Source organism: Antechinus flavipes, chromosome 4, assembly GCF_016432865.1.
Source record: "Antechinus flavipes isolate AdamAnt ecotype Samford, QLD, Australia chromosome 4, AdamAnt_v2, whole genome shotgun sequence".
In the NCBI taxonomy this organism is placed as follows: domain Eukaryota; kingdom Metazoa; phylum Chordata; class Mammalia; order Dasyuromorphia; family Dasyuridae; genus Antechinus; species Antechinus flavipes.
Genome location: NC_067401.1, coordinates 95146196 through 95166447, shown reverse-complemented (window position 1 = coordinate 95166447; position 20252 = coordinate 95146196). Strand labels below are relative to the sequence as shown.

General features: G+C 34.0%; 1 protein-coding gene across 1 annotated transcript in view; it reads right to left on the bottom strand.

The window, feature by feature from the left end:
* Nucleotides 1-20252, bottom strand: part of NID1 (nidogen 1) — a 105302-nt gene that overhangs the window by 70593 nt on the left and 14457 nt on the right. The window contains exons 2-7 of the mRNA XM_051993555.1: nt 18842-19138; nt 15207-15433; nt 12458-12881; nt 12260; nt 8234-8383; nt 3488-3739 (exon numbers count right to left, since the gene is read on the bottom strand). Coding sequence (XP_051849515.1) covers nt 3488-3739; nt 8234-8383; nt 12260; nt 12458-12881; nt 15207-15433; nt 18842-19138 — 1351 coding nt within the window. The remainder of the gene's footprint in view (nt 1-3487; nt 3740-8233; nt 8384-12259; nt 12261-12457; nt 12882-15206; nt 15434-18841; nt 19139-20252) is intronic.

The window sequence follows — 20252 nt, the reverse complement described above, 5'->3', positions numbered from 1 at the left end:
AAGAGAATTCAATCTGGAGTTGAGGTGGAGGAGGTGGTGAAGAGTTTCCCTTCAGATATGAGAGTGACGTTAATTTAAAATAAACTAAAATTAGTATTTCCCTATCTACTCCTCTCTTTGTCTTTCCCACATTTGTCTAATCCCATTATATTGTTACCTAAGCTCCAACTATAAGGCTGAGGTCCAGGGGCTATAGAGAAGGATGAGAAGTAATGAGAAGAGAAATATAAGAGTGAGTAAATATTGTTAGTGAATATAAAAGACTCTCTTAGTCTACCAAATTTAACTGGCAAAAAAGTCCATGGATGGGAGTATACAAGCTATCTTCTCCTTAAATCTATTCAGATCCTAAAGTTATTGCCTCTCGTGTGTTAAACTTTGCCTCAGATGCAGTTCTTAGAGCATTCAAATATGCAGAACTACATAGAGCTAGATTAAAATTTTAGTGCATAATTTCTTAGTTATAATATAATACAAAACATCATGTTCTGTCTATACAGTGACTCAAACTCAAAGGAAGTTGTGAAATTTGGAAGCCACAAGGGTAGAGCCAACACACATACAACGTGGCATCTTATAAGTACTTTTGCTATTCCTAATTTGTAGGTTCTTCTTCAAACCAAAAATGTCTTCAGATAAAACAAATTCTGTTTAATGTCTGCCTGCAAACTAAAGTCATATGATGGTGGTATATTTAATTTTGAAATGCAGAACTGCTTGAGGCAGAGGGGTCAGCACAGAAAGAATAATGGGATGAGACAGGATGATTGAAATCTTGACCTTTGAGGACTGGATGCTTCCCTCCTCTCAGCAGGGAGATGCTGAACGACTAATATGGAATAAGTTGTATATTGTCAAGCATGGTCAACATATCAATTTGCCTTGCTTGAAAGTATTTCTTTGTTTCAAGGGAGAGCTTTGTAGAAGTGTAGTCTGTAGGAAGAAAAGTTATCTAAAAAATAAAATCAATGACACATTTCCAATAAAAGATGATTGTCATAAGTAATCTAAAAAATAAAATCAATAACATGTTTGAAATAAAAGCTGATTGACATTTAACTATTAAAAAGAGACTAAATCTGAATGATTTAGCCTTAGTTGAGGCTAAAAATTTGAGTTGAAATGATATCTCAACCCCTTGATATGCTGGACATTTGGGAAGAAGACAGAGAAGCTGGGGAGACTAGCTTAAAACAGGGTAACAAAATCATTCTCCAAAATATTATGTTGGAAAAACACAAGTAAAGACTCAATTTCAGGTTTCTGTGTTTACCCTGAAACATTTTACAATCATCAAAAGTCATTTGAAAAGGGATACAGTTTGGACTTCATGATAGACATGCTATACCTTTGACTACAAAGAAAACATATAAGGCTGTGTACTCTGATCACCCCAAAGAGGTAAAAATATCTAGTTTTCTTGAGAAGTGAGAATTCAAATTTTCATCCTGTGCCACCAAACACTAAGAATTTCATTAAAGCAGTACAGCTTTCCCTTTGAAATTAGAGGGTCTGAGTTCAAATTCTGACTGCTACTTACATCTATTATTTACAATAAGCCACTTAATCTCTCTGGGTCTCAGTTTCCTCATTTGTAAAATGAGGGGGTAGATTAAATGACCTATGAGGTCCCCTTCCAAATTCTAAAATCTATGATTCCTCAGTTTTCTTATCTGAAAAATGGAGATAGTAAAATTTGTAGTAACTGTCTCACATGGCTCTTGTGAAATTCCAATGAAATAATATACATAAAAATCCATGTAAACCTTAAAAAACAACGCAAATATCATTTCCTACTGTTAAACTGTTATAAGATCATCAAATAGCTCTTGGACTATGATTAAGCTTGGAAAAGATTATGTTAACATTTAGAAATTAGAATATCTTAATGGTTGGACCACCCATTTTAAAAAACACATAGTGACCCCTCAAAATCATTGTCACAGTTAATGAAGTAATGTAATGTTATCTTTAATTTGTTTATATTCTCTGGTTGCTTTGGTATGTCTTGCTTCCTAGATTATAAACAATCTAAGGAGGAAAATCCTGTTTTCTGTTTCATTTGTATCCTGAAATGAAATGTACACAGCAAGCACTTAATAAATGTTTATTAAATGAACATCTGTGATAATAACTAAGGAGGATGTTTAAGAAAGATGCACTATATTTCAAGACACTGTCCTAATTAATTTATAAATATTTATGGGAAGTGAAGACTCAGCAGACATAATGAAGTAGAGGAAGAATTTTAATTCTACCTTCAAGAATTGCTCCATTAACAACCAGGATAAGTTTCAATTATCTATTTCTTCATAAGAAATATTGGTACGAGGGGAAATGGAATCCAGGTAGTGTAAGGAAGTATCCCAGGAGGTTCCAATAGGAAAGTATTATTAAGTAGAAACTAAAATAATGACAGAAATGGTAGAAAACATGATGTATGTAACTTGGAGTTTAAGAGCAGAATAAAAGGGAAGGAGGGAAAGGAGAGTTACTGGGATAATGTGAGAGGAGGGAAGAATCTGACTTTTTTGCATAGATAGGAAAGAAAGCAAGAAGAGAAGTTTTTTATTCCACAATTAGAGATGAAAACACAACATACACATGCTAGTTGAGGTAAAACAGTGAAAATAATCTATTTGACAATCATCTAATTGATACATCTATAGGTTGATTTCCAATACTTTATTGTTTTGGTAGGTAGAAAGGGGAAAGGAAAAAATAACTAGGGAGCATTGAGCACTTAAAGTTGGAGGAGACTTGAAGACAAGTTTTTGAATTTATGTGGGATTTACCCATTTACATTCATCTGGGAGGGAACAAGCAGAAGCTCTGTGTACATACAATTCTCTATGCTTTGAATGATTAATGGAGATTTTGAAAGACAATGACTTAGTTATAAAAGAGCTTTCTTTATTCACAAAGTCAAGAATCAGCTACTGCTAAGTTATCTTCTTTTGAACATAAGATCTAGAGCTAGAAAAAACTTTAGAGATCATTTAGGCCAATCTGCTCATTTTGAATCTAAGGAAACAAGTCCAGAGATTAAAAAAAAAAGATCCAAAAAAGGATAAATATTTGTTTTCCCTCTTTACATATATGTAAATGCCTCTTAAGTTTTGAACCTGAGACCTAATAGCCTACAAAATGTGGCAGTCTATATGAGTTCAGGCTGAGGATTATGTTATTATGTAAGCACTGATGGCAATCACTTGTATTGCCAAAGAATTTCAAATTACCAGTTACTCTACCTCTAGATCAAGACACAGTCAGCATTCCTCACTGAAAATTAAGTGCACTGTTGGCCTTCATACTATTATAAAGAATGCACTTACTAAGGTCTGCCTACAAATACCAAAATGATCCTCAAAATGTTTCTCACCAGCTCTACAGGGATGGTGTTCCACTATCCAACCCTATCTCCACCCTCTACAAGCACTCTAGAAAAAGGCCAGCTGATCCATAGATAATGATATAAGGAAATTACCAGTGATGCTGAATCCATTCTTGAATCCTTCCTGCTCCACGGCAAACATCCATCCAATGATCCCTCCCACCGGAGCCAGAGGTACCAAAGAATAGCCCAGAGACTCGGGAATGGTGCTGATGGCTGTGTAGGATCTCCCATGATTCATCACAACGTAAGAATGGAGGTCGGTATTCTCAAAGACAATGGGAGTTTGGCTGTTCCCTACAAAGATCCTTCCTCGAACTTTACCATTAACTCGTTGGGGGGAACCTATTGGCAGAGAACAAAAGATTAAAAAAAAAAAAAAACAACCAACCCACAGGTCACATAGATTTTCATTTCAAGGTAGTTTCAAAAAAAGGGGAGGGGAGAAAAGGAAGTTAAACTATATCTGTTATCATAAGTTCTTGTTTTTGGAAAACCCAAACCAGGATAGCAGTCCCAGAATGTATTACATTAGGATAAGCTAAGAAGTTTGTCCTTTTCCAGGACTAAATTTAAGAAAAAGTTGATAACAAAATGAAAACTATGATATAAAACATCATTATGCAATTGGGGCTTTATTTATTATGAGATCAGGGAAATTCCTTTGTGTACAGCACAGTTGGTAGTTTGGAACACACGTATAATAAGTCTCTGAACAACAACAACAACAAAATTTATCACTGTCATCCAGAAAATTAGTGGAAAGCCTGTGATACAAGAATATTACCTAATCCATCATTACTTCTGAATGGAAGAGGATCCGTTCATCCTAAGATGTCCCCAGATGGAGCCTTGCCCTCTCAGAAATAACCCCAGAGTCCTGGCACTGGAACCCCATTCTTCCTGCTCCCCCTTCCCAAGAGTGCACCCCAAAGATCTCTGGACCTTGCCATCAGTCCTGTGACTGCACCCTCGGGATGACTTGGACTGTCCACACATCCTATAGCTGGATTATTCTATATGTATTGTCTACCCCTTTATGAGCAGGGGCTGTCTTGATTTCCTATCTATGTGCCCAGAATACAACAGAGTTCTTGGCACACAAAAAGTCCTTAAATGTGTTTCTGTTCATTCCATTCCGTTTGATTCTCTGTCTTGGTCCTGGATTCAAAGAATTCTGTGGTCTGACACAATGAAATATGACAAATTTAATTTTCCCTGGATAAGTTAATCTCTAAATGACTCTAAACAGTTAGACCTATCCTCCAAAGCTCCCATTTTTCCCACAAATGTTCCAACCTGCTAGAGATGTGATTGCTATTTCTGGTAAACTCAATACAGATTAGGATTTCTATTAGGATTAAGAAAGCAATCATCTTGGAAAAGGCCTGATTCAAATAAGGTCTCTAGGCAAAAGGAATATAGACAACCCAAGTTGTATTTATTTTGCAGAGTATTTTCTGTGCCCTGGGGCCAAATACTGTTCAAATGTCCAGATTTAGTAATAGATAAACAAATTTTAGTGCATGAATTTAATGGCTAGCTAAACTGTGAGAAATGACAGATGATAAGAATTCAGAGAAACATGAGATTAATATGAACTAATGTAAAGTGAAATGATCATAGCCAAGAAAACAAAATGCACAAGAACTACAACAATGTAAACAGAAAGTGGGAGGGGGAGTAAAACTGAATTCTGTGTAATTAGTTAACCAAGCTCAGCCTCAGAAAAGAAATGAAGAAACACTATTCTCTTATTTGCAAAGACTGGAGATTCTGAGTGTGGAATATCACATATCTTCATGCATCTTCTTCACTTGTTGATTAGTTTTGGTAAACTGATTTTTTTAACTTCTCTTGTATTCTTTGTTCCAAAAATTAATTGGCTCACTAGGTAGAGGAGGGAGAGGGATATATTTGGAAATAAAAAATGATTTAACAACATTTAACAACAACATTGTTGTAAAAAAAATTGTTTAAATTGTTGTAAAAAAATAACATTTTTTTAAAATAGAAGCAGTTAGAAATGTTCAAATGGAAGATTGATGGGCAACTTGTTAAAATATGAGTTCAGGTATGGGTTGGACTAAATGATCTTAAAATCCTCTTCCAACTCTGAAATATTGTGATTCTGTATCTTGAATATGGTAGCTGTCTCATGAAAAATTATTAGAGAAACAACTGAATAAATAAGCACAAAATAATTAAATTTACACCTAGGCGGATTCTATATCTCCACAATCATTTAGTTGTTTTCCAAATCTAAGTAGCAGACAATATCCTGTATTTTTTTTGAGCTTGGCATAGTTTTTCATATAAATTTTTCATTACACTGGAGAATGTTATGAATTCAGTAGACTAATACCAAAAAAATGTATTCTAGGAACAATTACAATAAAAAGTTGAGCCAAGCTAAGTTAATAAAGGGAGGGTGAGGAAATGAAATGTCAAATTTTCAACCAAAAAATTAAGTTTTTAAAAATAAGAGGAAAGCCAAGAAATATTTAAGCCACAAAACTATTTTGGCACAAGTGTGGGTGTATGTGTATATGCAATTTAAAAATAAATTATAGAGGGTTTAATTTCTGAACTTACTATAAAACAGAAAAGTCTTCTTCACCTTTAACATTGAGAAGGTTGATTTTTTTTCCTGAAGATTTATTAGTAGCTTTCTATTCTTGCATTGGTGTGTTAATGGTCATTTAACTAATTTTTCTTTGTTATGAGAAAGCTCTTATGTGGAAAAATGAATATGAGAATATAATTATATATTTAATTAAAAGTCATAATGAAACAAATACTTATATTCAGAAATGACTGGGATATAAAATGAAAGATTGCAACTTTTAAAAAGAAATGAATTGTAGGAAATTGAAAAAAAAATTTTCTGTATCCGGGATAAATACTGTCAGGGTTCCTTACAAAATCATGGAATTCAAAGATACTACAGAGGTCATCTAGTTCAATCTGTATCTAAATAGATATCCTCCCTTCCACAAAATATCCAAAAACTCATATAGCCTTAATTTGAAGACTTACAGTGAGGAAGAATCTATCACATCTCAGGGTAGCTCTTTGCACTTTTAGGTAGTTCTAATTATTGGGAAGTTTTACTTTACATCAGCCTAGTCCTACCAGAAAGACAAGCCGAATCCCTTTTTTATATGACAGCCCTTCATATAATTAAAGACATCTAGCTTGGTCCCTTTTAGTATCCTCTTCTCTAGTTCATCATATGACATGATCTCTAATCTTCCTTAAGCAGGAAAATCTGCTGCTCCATGTCCTTCCTAGAATCTTGCTATCAAAGCTGAATAAAGATAGGATCAGTTACTGTCAGAATACGGAGGACTACTACCTCTTTATTTTTTAGGGTATGATACCTCTCTTAAAGCTACTAGTTCACAGAAGCTATTTTGGCTGCCATAGGATGCTAAGCTGGTTCTAGGGTTCCCAGTGTATTTCAGAGAGCTAGGGAGGCTGAGACCAATACAATGAATTAGGAGCCTTTTTATTATCAAAAAAAAAAAAAAAAATCACTCCAATGAGGGCCTCGAGAAGTGTTATTTCTAAAGATTAGCCAATCAAAAACCAAACCACATCTTTCTGGGGCAAGACACAGCTAACACAGATATCAGTCACTTGTCATATACTAGTGGGGTTGATCCAGGAGCCTACTGTTTTGTGTAGAACCCCTTCTATTCCATACTCCCAGGATTTGTTTTCTTTGATTTAAGGGTACCTGACAAAAGGAACTGAAATGTAAAGCTAGAGAAAGAGGTATGTTTTAACAGACTGCTAAATTTACAATGCTATTTTTTTTTCTTATTTCCTTTTTTTTCTATTTTCATCCAATTTTCCCCAGGATTATTAATTTTTTATATTAACTTTTTTGTTTTTCAAAACAAAAGATAATTTTCAACATTCACCCTGCAAAACTTTGTGTTCCAAATTTTTCTCTCTTCCTTTTCCCACAGACAGCAAGCAAGGTTAAACATAAATTCACACAATTTTTAAAAACAGTCCCAGAATCTAACAACTTATTAGGTTTACCAAACAATATTTGTGAAACATATTGCTTTGTTAGCAGATTCAAATAGAACTCAGTTGAGTTTACAGGATGGTAAGGAAGGGTAGAAAGCAGGGGAAATGAAAAGATATTAATGATTCCAACCCCGAGTTACCTAATTTCATTATTTCTGCCAATGTCTTTGCATTAGGCTTACCTACCCTAAGGGTCAAAGTACCTAAGGTTAAAAAAAGCAGTATGAGAAAGAAATGGGCCTACTCAAACCAAAATAAAGAGATCTAAAGTTAACCCATTAGCAAAAGCCAAAGAAAGTAAATGGAGTGGGAGATTCAAAAATCACTTGTATCATTTGGACATATTTTAGATTTTTTTTTTAATACTTAAAGGATCTATGATTTCAGTGATTCTGAGTAAATGCAGATGACAACCCTTCCACTCTTCAGGAGATATACTTCATGAAGTCCCATAATTAAAAGTTCCATCATTTGGTGACCAACCTTCTTTCTTGTGTTCAGAGTCCCTTCATCCCACTTTTAAAAGTATTAAATGCATATATTGGATTATTTGCTGTCTAGGGGAGGGTGTGGGAGAAAGGGAGAAAATTTTGGAACACAAGATTTTGCAACAGTGAATGTTAAAAACTATCTTTGCTATTATTAATAAATGCAAAAAAAATTCTTTTTAAGTGTTAAATGTCTCCAGACTCTTGGGTGACGGCAACAATTTAAAAAGAAACATTCCCTTCCCTCCCATCTCCCAATCCTATGATTCTCTCTATCAAATCCATTAAAAGGAAGTGAATTACTTACCTTCTGCAACACACTGTCTACCATTCCCAGTGTAACCAGCAACACAGCGACAACAAAAACCAGTTGGATAGTCTGTGCATTGTGCATGAATGGAGCACTGGTATCTGTTATTGGCACAAGTCTGTCGAGAATCAGTGTTGTATCTGAAAACTGTTTAAAGGGAGGAAAAAAAAAACATTCCAGTGAGGGCCTCTGTGAGTATTACCTCTGCTTATACTTTGGGAGTTCTTTCCTTACACCACATCTAGAGAATAGGTTTTTTTTGTTTGTTTATTTGTTTGTTTGTTTGTTTATCATTCCTTTTAAAAAAAATTTTTAGTTCCAAATTCTCTCTCTCTAGTCCCACTCCTAATTATTGAGAAGGCAAGCAACATATCAATTATACATGTGAAATCATGTAAAACATTTTTCCATATTAGGCCATATCACCAAAAAAAAAAAAAACAAGAAAAACAAAATAATCTGTTCTCAATTTCATCAGTTTTCTTTCTGGAAGTAGATGCCATTTTCAAGAGTCCTTTGGAATTGGCTTGGATCATTGTCTTGATTAGAGTAGGTAAATCTTTTCATAGTAGATAGCAAAAATATTGCTATTATTGTGTACTACTCACTTCTGCTTACTTTATTCTGCAATAATTCTTGTAAGTCTTCCCAAGTTTTTTTTGAAATCCTTACCTTAGTCATTTCTTATAGCACAATAGGGTTCTGAATGTGGGGTTTTAAACACTGGATTTTAGGGAGTCTACGAATTGGATGGGGAAAAATTACATCCTTTATTTCACTAACCTCTAACTGAAACTTAACATTCCTTTCAATTATGAATGGAAGCAATAAATATTATTCTAAGAAGAGGTTCATAGGGTTTAGCAGACTGCCAAAATGAGTCTCTCTGAACAAACAAAAAAGGTAAAGAATCTCTAACTTAGAGGAATTTGTAATTGCTTACTAGAGAAGAGATTAAACATAATCATAAAAAGTAAAATTAGACATAGATTTTAAAAAATAGGAATTCACTGAAATGAGAATGGAACCATTAATCAAATAACCAAAGAAGATAGGAAAGTTTGAGAAATTCACAATGTAATTAACAATTTTTTTGAGGAGGGGCCCACAGAGTGGTCCCAACTTGTGATTTCATTGGCATAAAGAACTCTCAAGGGAAAAAAATCCCTCTATCAATGAGTTGCTTGGGGTGCTAAGTGACTTGCTCACTATGTGCCAGAGACAGTTCTTGAATCCCACACTTCTTGACTAGATCAACTCTCCATTTTAAATACCATAACTTTTAAAATAAGACCTACCCTATACTGTCAAATTTTCTCCAAATTCTAAAGTGCAATAATTTTTGTCAACCTAGAAGATTTTTATGATTAAAGATATTTATTTCTTAAAGAAGTTCAGCAAACCTAACGACTCCTTCCTCTTTATCCCTACATATTACCTGCTGGTACACTATAAAGAATTTAGCTCTTTACTAGTTTATAATAAAGCTTAGGTTGAGGACTACAGTTATACGGGGTACTTAATATCACTGAAGAAGAAATTCATTCTGTGGGTTGATATTAAAGCTGCCACACTTAAAATCCATTTTAAAATGACAGATTTAAGAGAATAAATTTAAAGGTAGAGTCAGACAGGTGGGGATAGCCACAACATCTCACAATAGGCACCATAGAAGCCTTGATCATCAACCATAATCAGTAATCAGAAGTCAGCACCTAAGTAAGGTACTCCCGACTGTTTTTCACAAACACAATACATAGTTATACCAGGTTTAAAAATCTTTGATCAGAGAAAAAGGAAAAAAATAAGCTTCCTATTTAAAGATCTCATCTCTTAGGTTCCTTCTTACCACAACTATGAACGAGCTCATTTAACTGAACAATCCAGAGCAAATTAATTTTGTATGTGGTCTATCTGAGCACAATAGGGGGTAAGTTTCTGGCTGTGATAACAATCTTGTGTATAATTAGAAGCTAACACATGAATGAAGTCAAAAGCAAAAGAAATTTAATCACATGTAATTTCTATTAATCCTCCAGGAATGTAGTCACATAAGGGACATAAGGGAATAAAGAGGGAACTGGGAAGAAAGGAAATCAAGACCTTTAACTGAACAAACACACTTGTAAATGCTATTGATTATCCAATCTCCTACTGTGCCCCAACCTTTCAAGTAGTTTCTCAGTTGTGTGTCAGTGGGAGCCTTCACAGATAATATCATGAATATATTAAAGGCTGGGGTAAAGTCATTTTTCACTTGCTAATGAAAACAGTAAAATAGCTGAGAAGGTGCATGAGAGGTAGTAATACCTGATTTTAGATCAGATCTTGGTTTTCAGTTTTACTAGTATAAATCTCCTTTCAACAAATATAAAATATTCCACCATAGGTTAGAAGAGGTGGAGATGGTCTTGCTTAAAATAGGATTGTTTCAAAAATGAGAAATTCAGACATACCTAGATAGGGTGGAAACATAGCAGGAAATAAAAATGAGAATCAAACTAGACATCTGCAAGTGAATAAGTACATCTTAGGGAAATGCATCCAAAACATCTGGGGAAGATTAACTGAAAACAGAGTTTTCAGAGGCAGATTGCCATGTTCCTAAGAACTTTTAGTATCATGTAAGACACCAATGATGAAATGTTTAAAGGAGAGGCATTGATGCCTTGAGCTTTCAGTCAGGAGGCAAAATAATGCAGTCTTTTCCTCATCCTGACACTGATCTGTTATGTGAGCTGGAGTAAATCACCACCTTTCTCTGCCTCTGTCGGCTTCAGAATATCATGTCTTCACGTCTTGCCTGTTGCTTTCTTTGGGAATTTCAAATGAGGTTCAAGCACAAAATATGACATGACTGCCTTTGTTGGCCATGTAGTAAATCACAATAAGTAGATGAAAATGAAACAATAAAATTTCTTCAAACCCTTGTCATAATTTTATAGGATAAGACTATGCAAACATCACTAGCAAGGTAGAGTGAGACAATACAAAGAACCTTGCCCTAGAAGTCAGAAGAGCTAGTATCTGACACAGACTGGCTACAGAACTCCAGGCAAATCATTTCAGCCAAACCTTAGTCCTTCAGCTCTAAAATGGAGATAATTGCCTTAACTTTCTAAGGGAGTATCCTGAATAAAGCATTTTGTATAACTTTGGATCATAGGAGTACAGACTTGTGCCAGATGGGAATTTAGAGATCAATGAGCCCAACATCTTACTTTTACAGATGAGAAAACTGAGGCATTGAGTGGTCAAATGATTTGTGCAGAATCGTACTTCTCATGTCTAAAGCAGAATTTAAACCCAGGTCCTTTCGCTACCATGCACAGCACTCTCTTCATATGGTACTATGTAGTCATGAATTATCATCATTTAAAAGAAATAATAAACTTAGGTCCATCCTACTTAAATCTATTTTTGTTTCATTCAACAAAATAGATTTAAATAGGATGGACCTAAATCATTTTTCTCTAATGGTAGATTTTACAAACTATCAAACCACATCCTCTCTTCCAAGTCCATGTCCTATCACAGGGGCATGTTAAAGCCAGTTCAAGTAGACTCAAGTCAATTTTTAAGTTTTTTCATCTGAGCATTTACACCTTAGGTATCAGCAATTCAAGGCTTGATTTATAGTTTTGCTGATTTTTTTTAGATTTAAGAAAGTGATGGAGGATATGTTAATTATGTAGATTAATCTTAAGAGCATGTTGTGTATACATTTTTTGGGTTTTTGGAGAGTTGGTTGTTAAAACATTTAACCACACACTGCTGCTCTACCTAACTCTCCTTGTCAATCAAATGAGGAGACTATATCATGGGTTCAGAACTTTTTTTTTTTTTGGTCATGGTCCCCTTTCATATTCTGGTAAAGTTTATGGACCCCTTTTCAAAAGAATATTTTTTAAATAATTGAAAGAAAAGCTAAATTTCAATTAGAGGTAAATGAAAATAAAGATGTGCTTTTTAAAAATCTCAATTCATAGACCCCTTGAAATCTAGCCAGACTTTTTGGGGGACCCTTGGATCTAAAATTAAATGCTTGGATTAAGATTAAAAATTTAAATTATATGATCACTTGGATCTCTTCCAATTCTAGATTCTATGAACTCCACCAGAATTATCTACATTTTATACCATTGGTAACTCAAACATTAATCTCTCCCTTTCAAACTAAAGTCCTTAAACATGCACCCATATCAAGTTAAATGACCTTACCATCCCTGTTTCCTCTACTTCATCCACATCTATGACCTGTGGATGCTGCTGGGGAAATCCCTCAGCTGGGTACAGGAGCGACTTGGTTTCCCTAGTAGAAGGATCCGGGTACTGATCCACCACGATGGGCTCTTCCAGAGGTGGTCTCTCAGTTTTCGCATGACGTGGGGAAATGGGATTTAACAAATCATATGTGTCTTCATCACCCCTCCCAGGGACATCATAGGGGCCAATTGTGGTGCTCACATCTTCCAAGCCCAGAGCCCTCTCGGATACGCTCACCAGGTCATAGTCTTCATCTTCTTCATCTTCATATTCTCCGCCATCAGATCCAAGGCTGCCATCAGCTGGCACTACACCACTGGCAGTGGAAGGACTCCCAATCTCAAAAACCCAGACCCCTTGACGTCCTGCATTACTGTTCCTAGGGACAAAAATAGGACAGTAATTCTCAGATAGCGTTCCTATCCAAAATAAGTAAACAAATCACAACTACCCCATGGAGATATAAAACAGACTCTCCGCTACCCTTGAAATCCTTGTGTCTGAAATTTTCTATAGTGTACCAAAATAGCATACTTATCAAAAGTGGCAGGGACTGAGAGAATAGGTTCAAATGGATGCATATTGAATCTGCCACAGGACCAGGAATTTGCAGGGTCACTGTGATGTGCTATGCTATGTAGTAAGGAGCACAGAAAATTATTTGCTCACAAATGCTAGAGGTTTTCCCAATTAAACAAATCTCCTGTGAAATAATTGGAATGTGGAGTTAAGTAAAGTTCTTTTACCTTGAAATTTTCCTGATCCCCATATTATAGGTGAAAATCCTTGGCATATAATTAGCTTCTTAGTGATTAATGCCAATTACTAAAAATACTTCATCCTCCCTTCTATTTAAACCCAACCCTTTTTCTTGATTACTCTAGATTATTCTTGATGACTTTCTCTTTAATCCCCATTTTTTAAGGTTATATTTTCTTTTTTTAATTGAAGTTTTTTGTTTTCAAAACATAAGTCAGGATAATTTTTCAGCACTGACCCTTGAAAAACTTTGTGTTCCATTTTTCCTCCCTTATCTCCACCCCCTCCCCAGATGGCAAGTAATCTAATATATGTTAAACATGGTAAAAATATGTTCATCCAATATAGGCAAACATATTTATACAATTATCTTGATGCACAAGAAAAATCAGATCAAAAAGGAAAAAATGAGAAAGAAAATAAAAATTCAAAAAACCACCACAAAAAGAGTGAAAATACTGTGTTGGGATACACCCTCAGTTCCTACAGTCCTCTCTCTGGATAGATGGCTCTCATCATCACAAGATCATTCAAACTGGCCTGAATTATCTTAACATTGAAAAAAGCCAAGTCTGTCAGAATTGATCACTGTATAATCTTCTTGTTGCCATGTACAATGATCTCCTGGTACTGATCATTTCACTTAGTAATCCCCACTTTTTCCTCAAAGCTTTATTACTTTGCTTATAAAAATAGATATTTTCAAAAATGTTCAACACAGATTTTATTTATACATAGGCCAGACATATTAGAAATGAAGAACATGCCATCAGGAAGGTTTTAGAGGCACAGTAAGAAAAACTGGAAAAAACAAGGTGATCTTTAATTTAATCTAGAATAGGGTGTCTGATCATCCCAAATTCCTTAGCTCAAGCAACAAAAGTCTCTTGGGATAAGTGAAGGATAAGTCAGAACTTGCTACATGAAAACTGGGTAGTGTTTCCCTTTGTCCATTATAAAAAAAAAAAGGAATCAAAAGCCAATTTTGGTTCCAGAAAACTCTATTCTGAATATTTTTTCCTTTTGCCCTATTCTAAACAGCAAAATAGGACCCCAGATTTTTGAGCTAGTAGGGACCTTACGCCATCTAACCCAATACTCTTATTTTAAAGATAAGGAAACTGACACCCTAAGAGATTAAAAGTCTTACTCAGGATTATAAAAGTTGTGAGTGAATCAAGATTTGAATTCAGGTTCTTTGAATTCCAATTCACTATTCTTTTTCAAGGAAACATGTTGGCTCTGTTCCTTCTTTACTCTCCCCTCCCCCCAAAAAAAAACAAAAACAAAAAAAAACATCACTAGTAGAAAGTTTTGTTGTTGTTGTTTTTTTACCAGAGCCTGGGTTCATAGTAAGAGAAGAGTTTAGTGCTTCATATTCCTTGGGCCACTATATATTACTAATAATCAAGACAATCCTATAAACATAAGGCATATAGAAATCTAAAAAGTAAGTAATAGGCTCACGGTTGTAGAATACTGTAGATATTATCAGATTCAGTGGAAAGAGCACTGAACTCATTCTAAGGTTAGAGGAATTAGGTTCAATTCTTGCCTGTGAAACTAAATAGGAGGTTGAATTAAAAGGTCTCTAAGATTTCTTTCAGCTATAGAACTATAATCCTAAGCTTTGGTCAGTTTTAGGAAACTGATTTTTTTAACTTCTTTTTTCTTTCTGTTTTATTCTTTGACACAAGGAATGACTCAGTGGATAGTGGAAGAAGAAGGCTATATCTGGAAACAAAGCTGATATAAAAACAATATTAATAAAAATTTTAATGAATAGTATTTATAAAAGTAATCTGTAGGAGGCAGACAATCTCAAGTAGCACATTTCAAGTGTAATGCCATTCTGAAAAATGAGAAGACCCAAGGTGGTTTATTAATTAAAGGGACAGACAATGACAGGAAGAGAAAGGTCTACTCAAGAACAAATAAAACATACTTGACCAGATTTTCAATGGATTCTCTGTCACTGGCAAATATGTTGTAGGCACCATCACTTTTCCATAAGAAACCCACTAAGCCTTGACTAAATGCAACCACAGCAGAAATTTGGTTTTCATCCTTCTTAGAGTGCGTGGTGTAGAATTGCAAACCATCTTCTGGGTAAAGGAAAATGGCATATGAACTGGATTCGGAGGAAGCTAAGACAGCCTGGAATGTGTTTCTCTGTGGAGAAAATTTAAAATTCAATTTAATACCTAGAAAAACACCCCCAAATGCTCAAACCAACCAACTTCAATCCTGTCACCTTCAACAGTTTGCACCTCATATATATAGTGAGAGAGCAGCATCCTGATTTTGTTTCATAATCCTCATTCCAACATAAACTTTTAACTTTGTCAAATGAAGAGATAGTGATTTACACGTCTTCCATTATATTCTAAATTGAAACTTTATCTAAGATTATGTTAGCATTAACCCTTCTCTCTCTCTCTCTCTCTCTCTCGGTGTGTAAGAGATATAGAGAAACAAAAATTAAGAGACAGAGAAAGAGATACAGAGAGACAGAGAGAGAGAGACAGAAAGATAGAGATAGTAAAATATACAGACACATACACACAGTTAGTTCTGTATAATGGTAGTTATACATGGTATATGTATATGGTAATACTAAATACTAAATAAAAAAATATACTAAATAAATAAAATGGTAATACTAAAGTTATCCATAATTGCAGTGATGGAACCTCTAGAATGTGATACAAGACCTTGCTATTAAAAACCTCTTATTCCTTAGACTGAAAGGGTGACCAGGGAAGTACCACATGGTTCTGTGTTTTCCAGGAACAAGCAGTCAACAATATAATATCAAAAAGCTGACAAATTGGCAAAGCAGAACATGAAAAGATCAAAATCATATTACATGAAGGCCTCAGACATTCTAAATACAAATGAAGTCTTTGAAGCTATGGAAACAAATTAGATTTCTTCACAAGAATCCTTCCAGCTCTACAATCCAACAAAATTAAGTTAAAAATGTTTTTTTTTCTCAAAGATGAACTGAGTCATGTCTCCAAAATTATTTGGTTATTTACAATAAACATGAATGTCAATGTTCCAAAAGGATAGAGGAGGACCTGGATTCAAGTCCCTTCCTGACACATCCTAATTATGTCACCCTGCACAAGTCATTTAGTCTCTTAGCTCCCCAGGCAACTCTTCATTGTCATACTCATTTTAAATTGCTTTTCACTTTTTTGTACAGATCACTACATATTGGCACAATATTTATAAAGGCAATCTGAAAGAGGAAAATACTAACTGCAGATACCATAACAAGCAGAAAACAATGTGACAATCTTTATTGATGGGAGAAGTTCTTTACTGAGAACATTGAAACAATGAAGATACAGATTTTACCTGAACAAAACAAAACCTAATAAGGTTTTCTTCTCTTCTCTTCACAAGATCTTTCTTTTTTAAAATATATTTTTAACATTCATTTTTTAATGTTTTGAATTCAAATTCTCTCCTCTCTAATCCTTCTCTCACTGAGAAGACAAGCTATATGATATCCACTCTACATGTGAAATTATGAAAAACATTAGCTATAGGTTACAAAAGTTAAAATTGCAAAAAAGGCAAGAAAATAAAATGAAAAATAACATGCTTCATCAGTTTTCTCTATCTCTCTATTTCTCTGAAAATGGATAGCATTTTTCATCATGAATTCTTTAGAATTTTTTTTGAACCATTGTATCATTCAGAGCAGCTAAGTCTTTCATAATTGATCATTGTCACAATAGAGCTGTTACTATGTACAGTGTTTTCTTGGTTCTGCTCACTTTACTTTTCATCAATTCACATCTCCTCAGGTTTTTCAGAAAACATCTCTCAAAACATGTCTTATATCACAATAATATTTTCTCATAAGCATAAATTACAACTTGTTCAGCTGTTCCCCAAGTGATGGACATCCCCTCAATTTCCAATTCTTTGCCATCACAAAAAGAACTATTATAAATACAGTTGTACATTAAAGTCCTTTTCCTTTTTTCTTATTCTCTTTTTGGGATACAGACCTAATATTGGCATTAGTTAAATCTTTTAATGGCAAGTTCAAATCCCAATTCCTCTAAAAAAATTGATTTCACCCTTCTAGTACCAGTTTTCTCCCTCTTAACTCTATTAGCACTTTGTTTGCATCAGTCATTTCATTCATCACATTGTGTTATTTAAACTGTATGAGTGTTGTTTTTCATAATTATATTGTAAGTTTCTGGAGGTCTGGGCCCTTGACTCATACATCTTTATATTTCCCTCAGTGCCTAACAGTACTGGTCAAAGCATAAAAGCTCAATACATATTTGTTGATAGATTGATACTTTTCTTACATCACCAGCACTTAGAGTATCTGTCACATTATAAATAGTTAATAAATATTTATTAAATTGAATAAAAATATATATATATACTCACACTTTTTGTAGAAAAACTTTATTAAATGCTAATTAAATAAGAGTAACTATTATTCTCTTTATAAGAATGAAATTAGCTAAATTAGAACAGAAGTTTCCTATCATTAAACATTCTGTATTTTAAGCTTTGGTTTTGATCTGATATTTTAATAGGAAACCACTAAAGATGTTGTATATATCTTTAAGTGTAGCCAGATGGTAATAAACTACTTAAGCTTTTAACAGCCACATTTTTGTTTACTAATAAGAAATGGACTTGTTATAGTGAACCTTTGAATGGAGATAAATGAGAATAAAATAGAATAGGCAGGCAAGGATGAATAGGAATCTTCATTCATGGAAAAATTAATAAGATCACAGATCCATTTGAGTAATATATTCATTAAATATAATTTTTGTTTATAGCTAGATAGTTATCATAAAGAAAAATGTAATTTATACAATCTTGCAGATAAATACCTCCCCCCCAAAAAAAAATTCAGGCCAGCAAGCATGACCACCAGTCAATTCTATATGGGCATAAATATTTTGCCAATGTGTTGAGATCATTTTTAATTAAAATTTGGGACTAGTGATAGTTTGTATAGCTATGCTGCTTAGTTAACAAAGGAGCATGGGTAGAAATATTCTCAAAAAGGATATCACTGAATTCAGATCCAGGCAGTTCTATCTTGGATTCCATTCTTGGAGATTTTAGGGAAAAAAGAAATTTCACTATAAAATTTTTATTCATGAGATAGTATACATAAGGCAATCATATTCAAACTTATTTTATGTACTCACTATTTTCATTGACAACTGAAGAACAAGCTGATGTCAACCAACATATATTTATTATTTGTTATGTCAGCTAATATGCTAAGGCTGAGGACACAACAAAAGGTAACATTTCACTAAAGAACAGAATATTTCTCTAAAACTTTCTGTTTAACCTTATTAATTTCCTCCTTGTTATGGTATCTGCAGCTAGTATTTTCCTCTTTCAGATTGCCTTTATAAATATTGTGCATATGTTTGTATAAATCTTCTATTTATCTTGATATCTGCATATTATCTCCTTCACTAGATATGAGATCTTTTGGGATCATATTTTCACAACTTACGAACTGATTGGTATGTTAAGATTATTTGTTTTAGAACCCAACACAATATTCACCTTGCCTTCCTGGGTAGGATCCCTTTCTGGTCCTTGGTAAGGAGCCATGGAGTCCCAGGTGACCACCACCACACTCTTGGGTTGGAAAGAGACCTGAGGAAAACCTTTTTGGACAAAATCTGCAGCTAGCTGAACAACAGCAGGGGAAGAATCTTCCCGATAATAAACCTTTCCACCATTTGTCGTGTCAAGGTCAGCCAGGAAGGGTGCAACAGCTCCAAAGGAAGTTGGAAAGCGACCAGGACTGGCTTCTTCAAGAGGAGGTTCACTCATAGCAATGATGCCATTTGTAGTGATCTGTACAAAAAAAGTGAAAAGCAATTTAAAATGAGTATGACATTTTTTTTCCTCATAAAACTCATTGAGTACTCATGACAGCCATCCCACAGAATGTAAATGACATAATGCTTACAATTGACATTTATATAGCACTTAGAATTTGCAAAACACTTTAAATACAGTATCTTATTTGACATAATTAAGGAGGTGAGTCCTTCAAAGATAACATTCAAAGCAACTTCAATTATTGAAGCAGAAGAAGACTTTATTATGAGGTTAGGGAGGATTGCAAGCTCTGTTGTTCTGCCACTAATGAGCCTTCTCTCCATCTCACATAAACTCATGGGGGGGAAAAACTGTCATGATTGAACGTAAGACATTTTAACCACTAATCAGAGAGAGCTGGATTGATAGAAAACAACTTATATGAATACTAAAGGACTTTGATAATTTATTATCAAATTTCTTCAGAATTTATGTCTATATTTTTAAAATTACTTAACTAGAAAGATTTTTAGTAGTTTGTTTTCCACTTGATGAATCCACAGTAAGAGGAATGAAATCAGGTTTTTTTTTTCTTTAAATAGTTTTTTGGTTATATACTATCTCAATAAAAATGAACAAATACAATAACAAAATGAACAAAATCATACATAAAATCACAAACTTCAAAGTATTTACTGTTTGTTACATCTGACTTGTTTGTTACACGAATCTTTTCTTAGCTTTCTACATCTCTAGCATTTAGCAATGTCTGATATACAGAAGTGCTTTATAAAAATGCTTGGTAGTTAAATGATTTTATTGTTTTTAAAAATATCATTGTTGTTAGTATGAATGTTTTGGTTTTGATTCTTTATTCTATGTAATTTTTTTAAAAATCTTTATCTCCCTGCATCTTTATTAATTTGTTAATTATACTCCATTCCACTGATATGCCTTAATTTATTCAATTATTCTTAAATCACTGGACATATAGACTGCTGTCAGATTTTTTCTTATTAAAAATAAAGCTACCATGAATATTTTTGTACACATAAACCTCTTTCTCCTTTTAGTAACAGCTTTAAGAAATAATTCTGTGGGTGGTCAATGGGTATAAACAGCTCTGTAGCTCTTTATATGTGTTAGC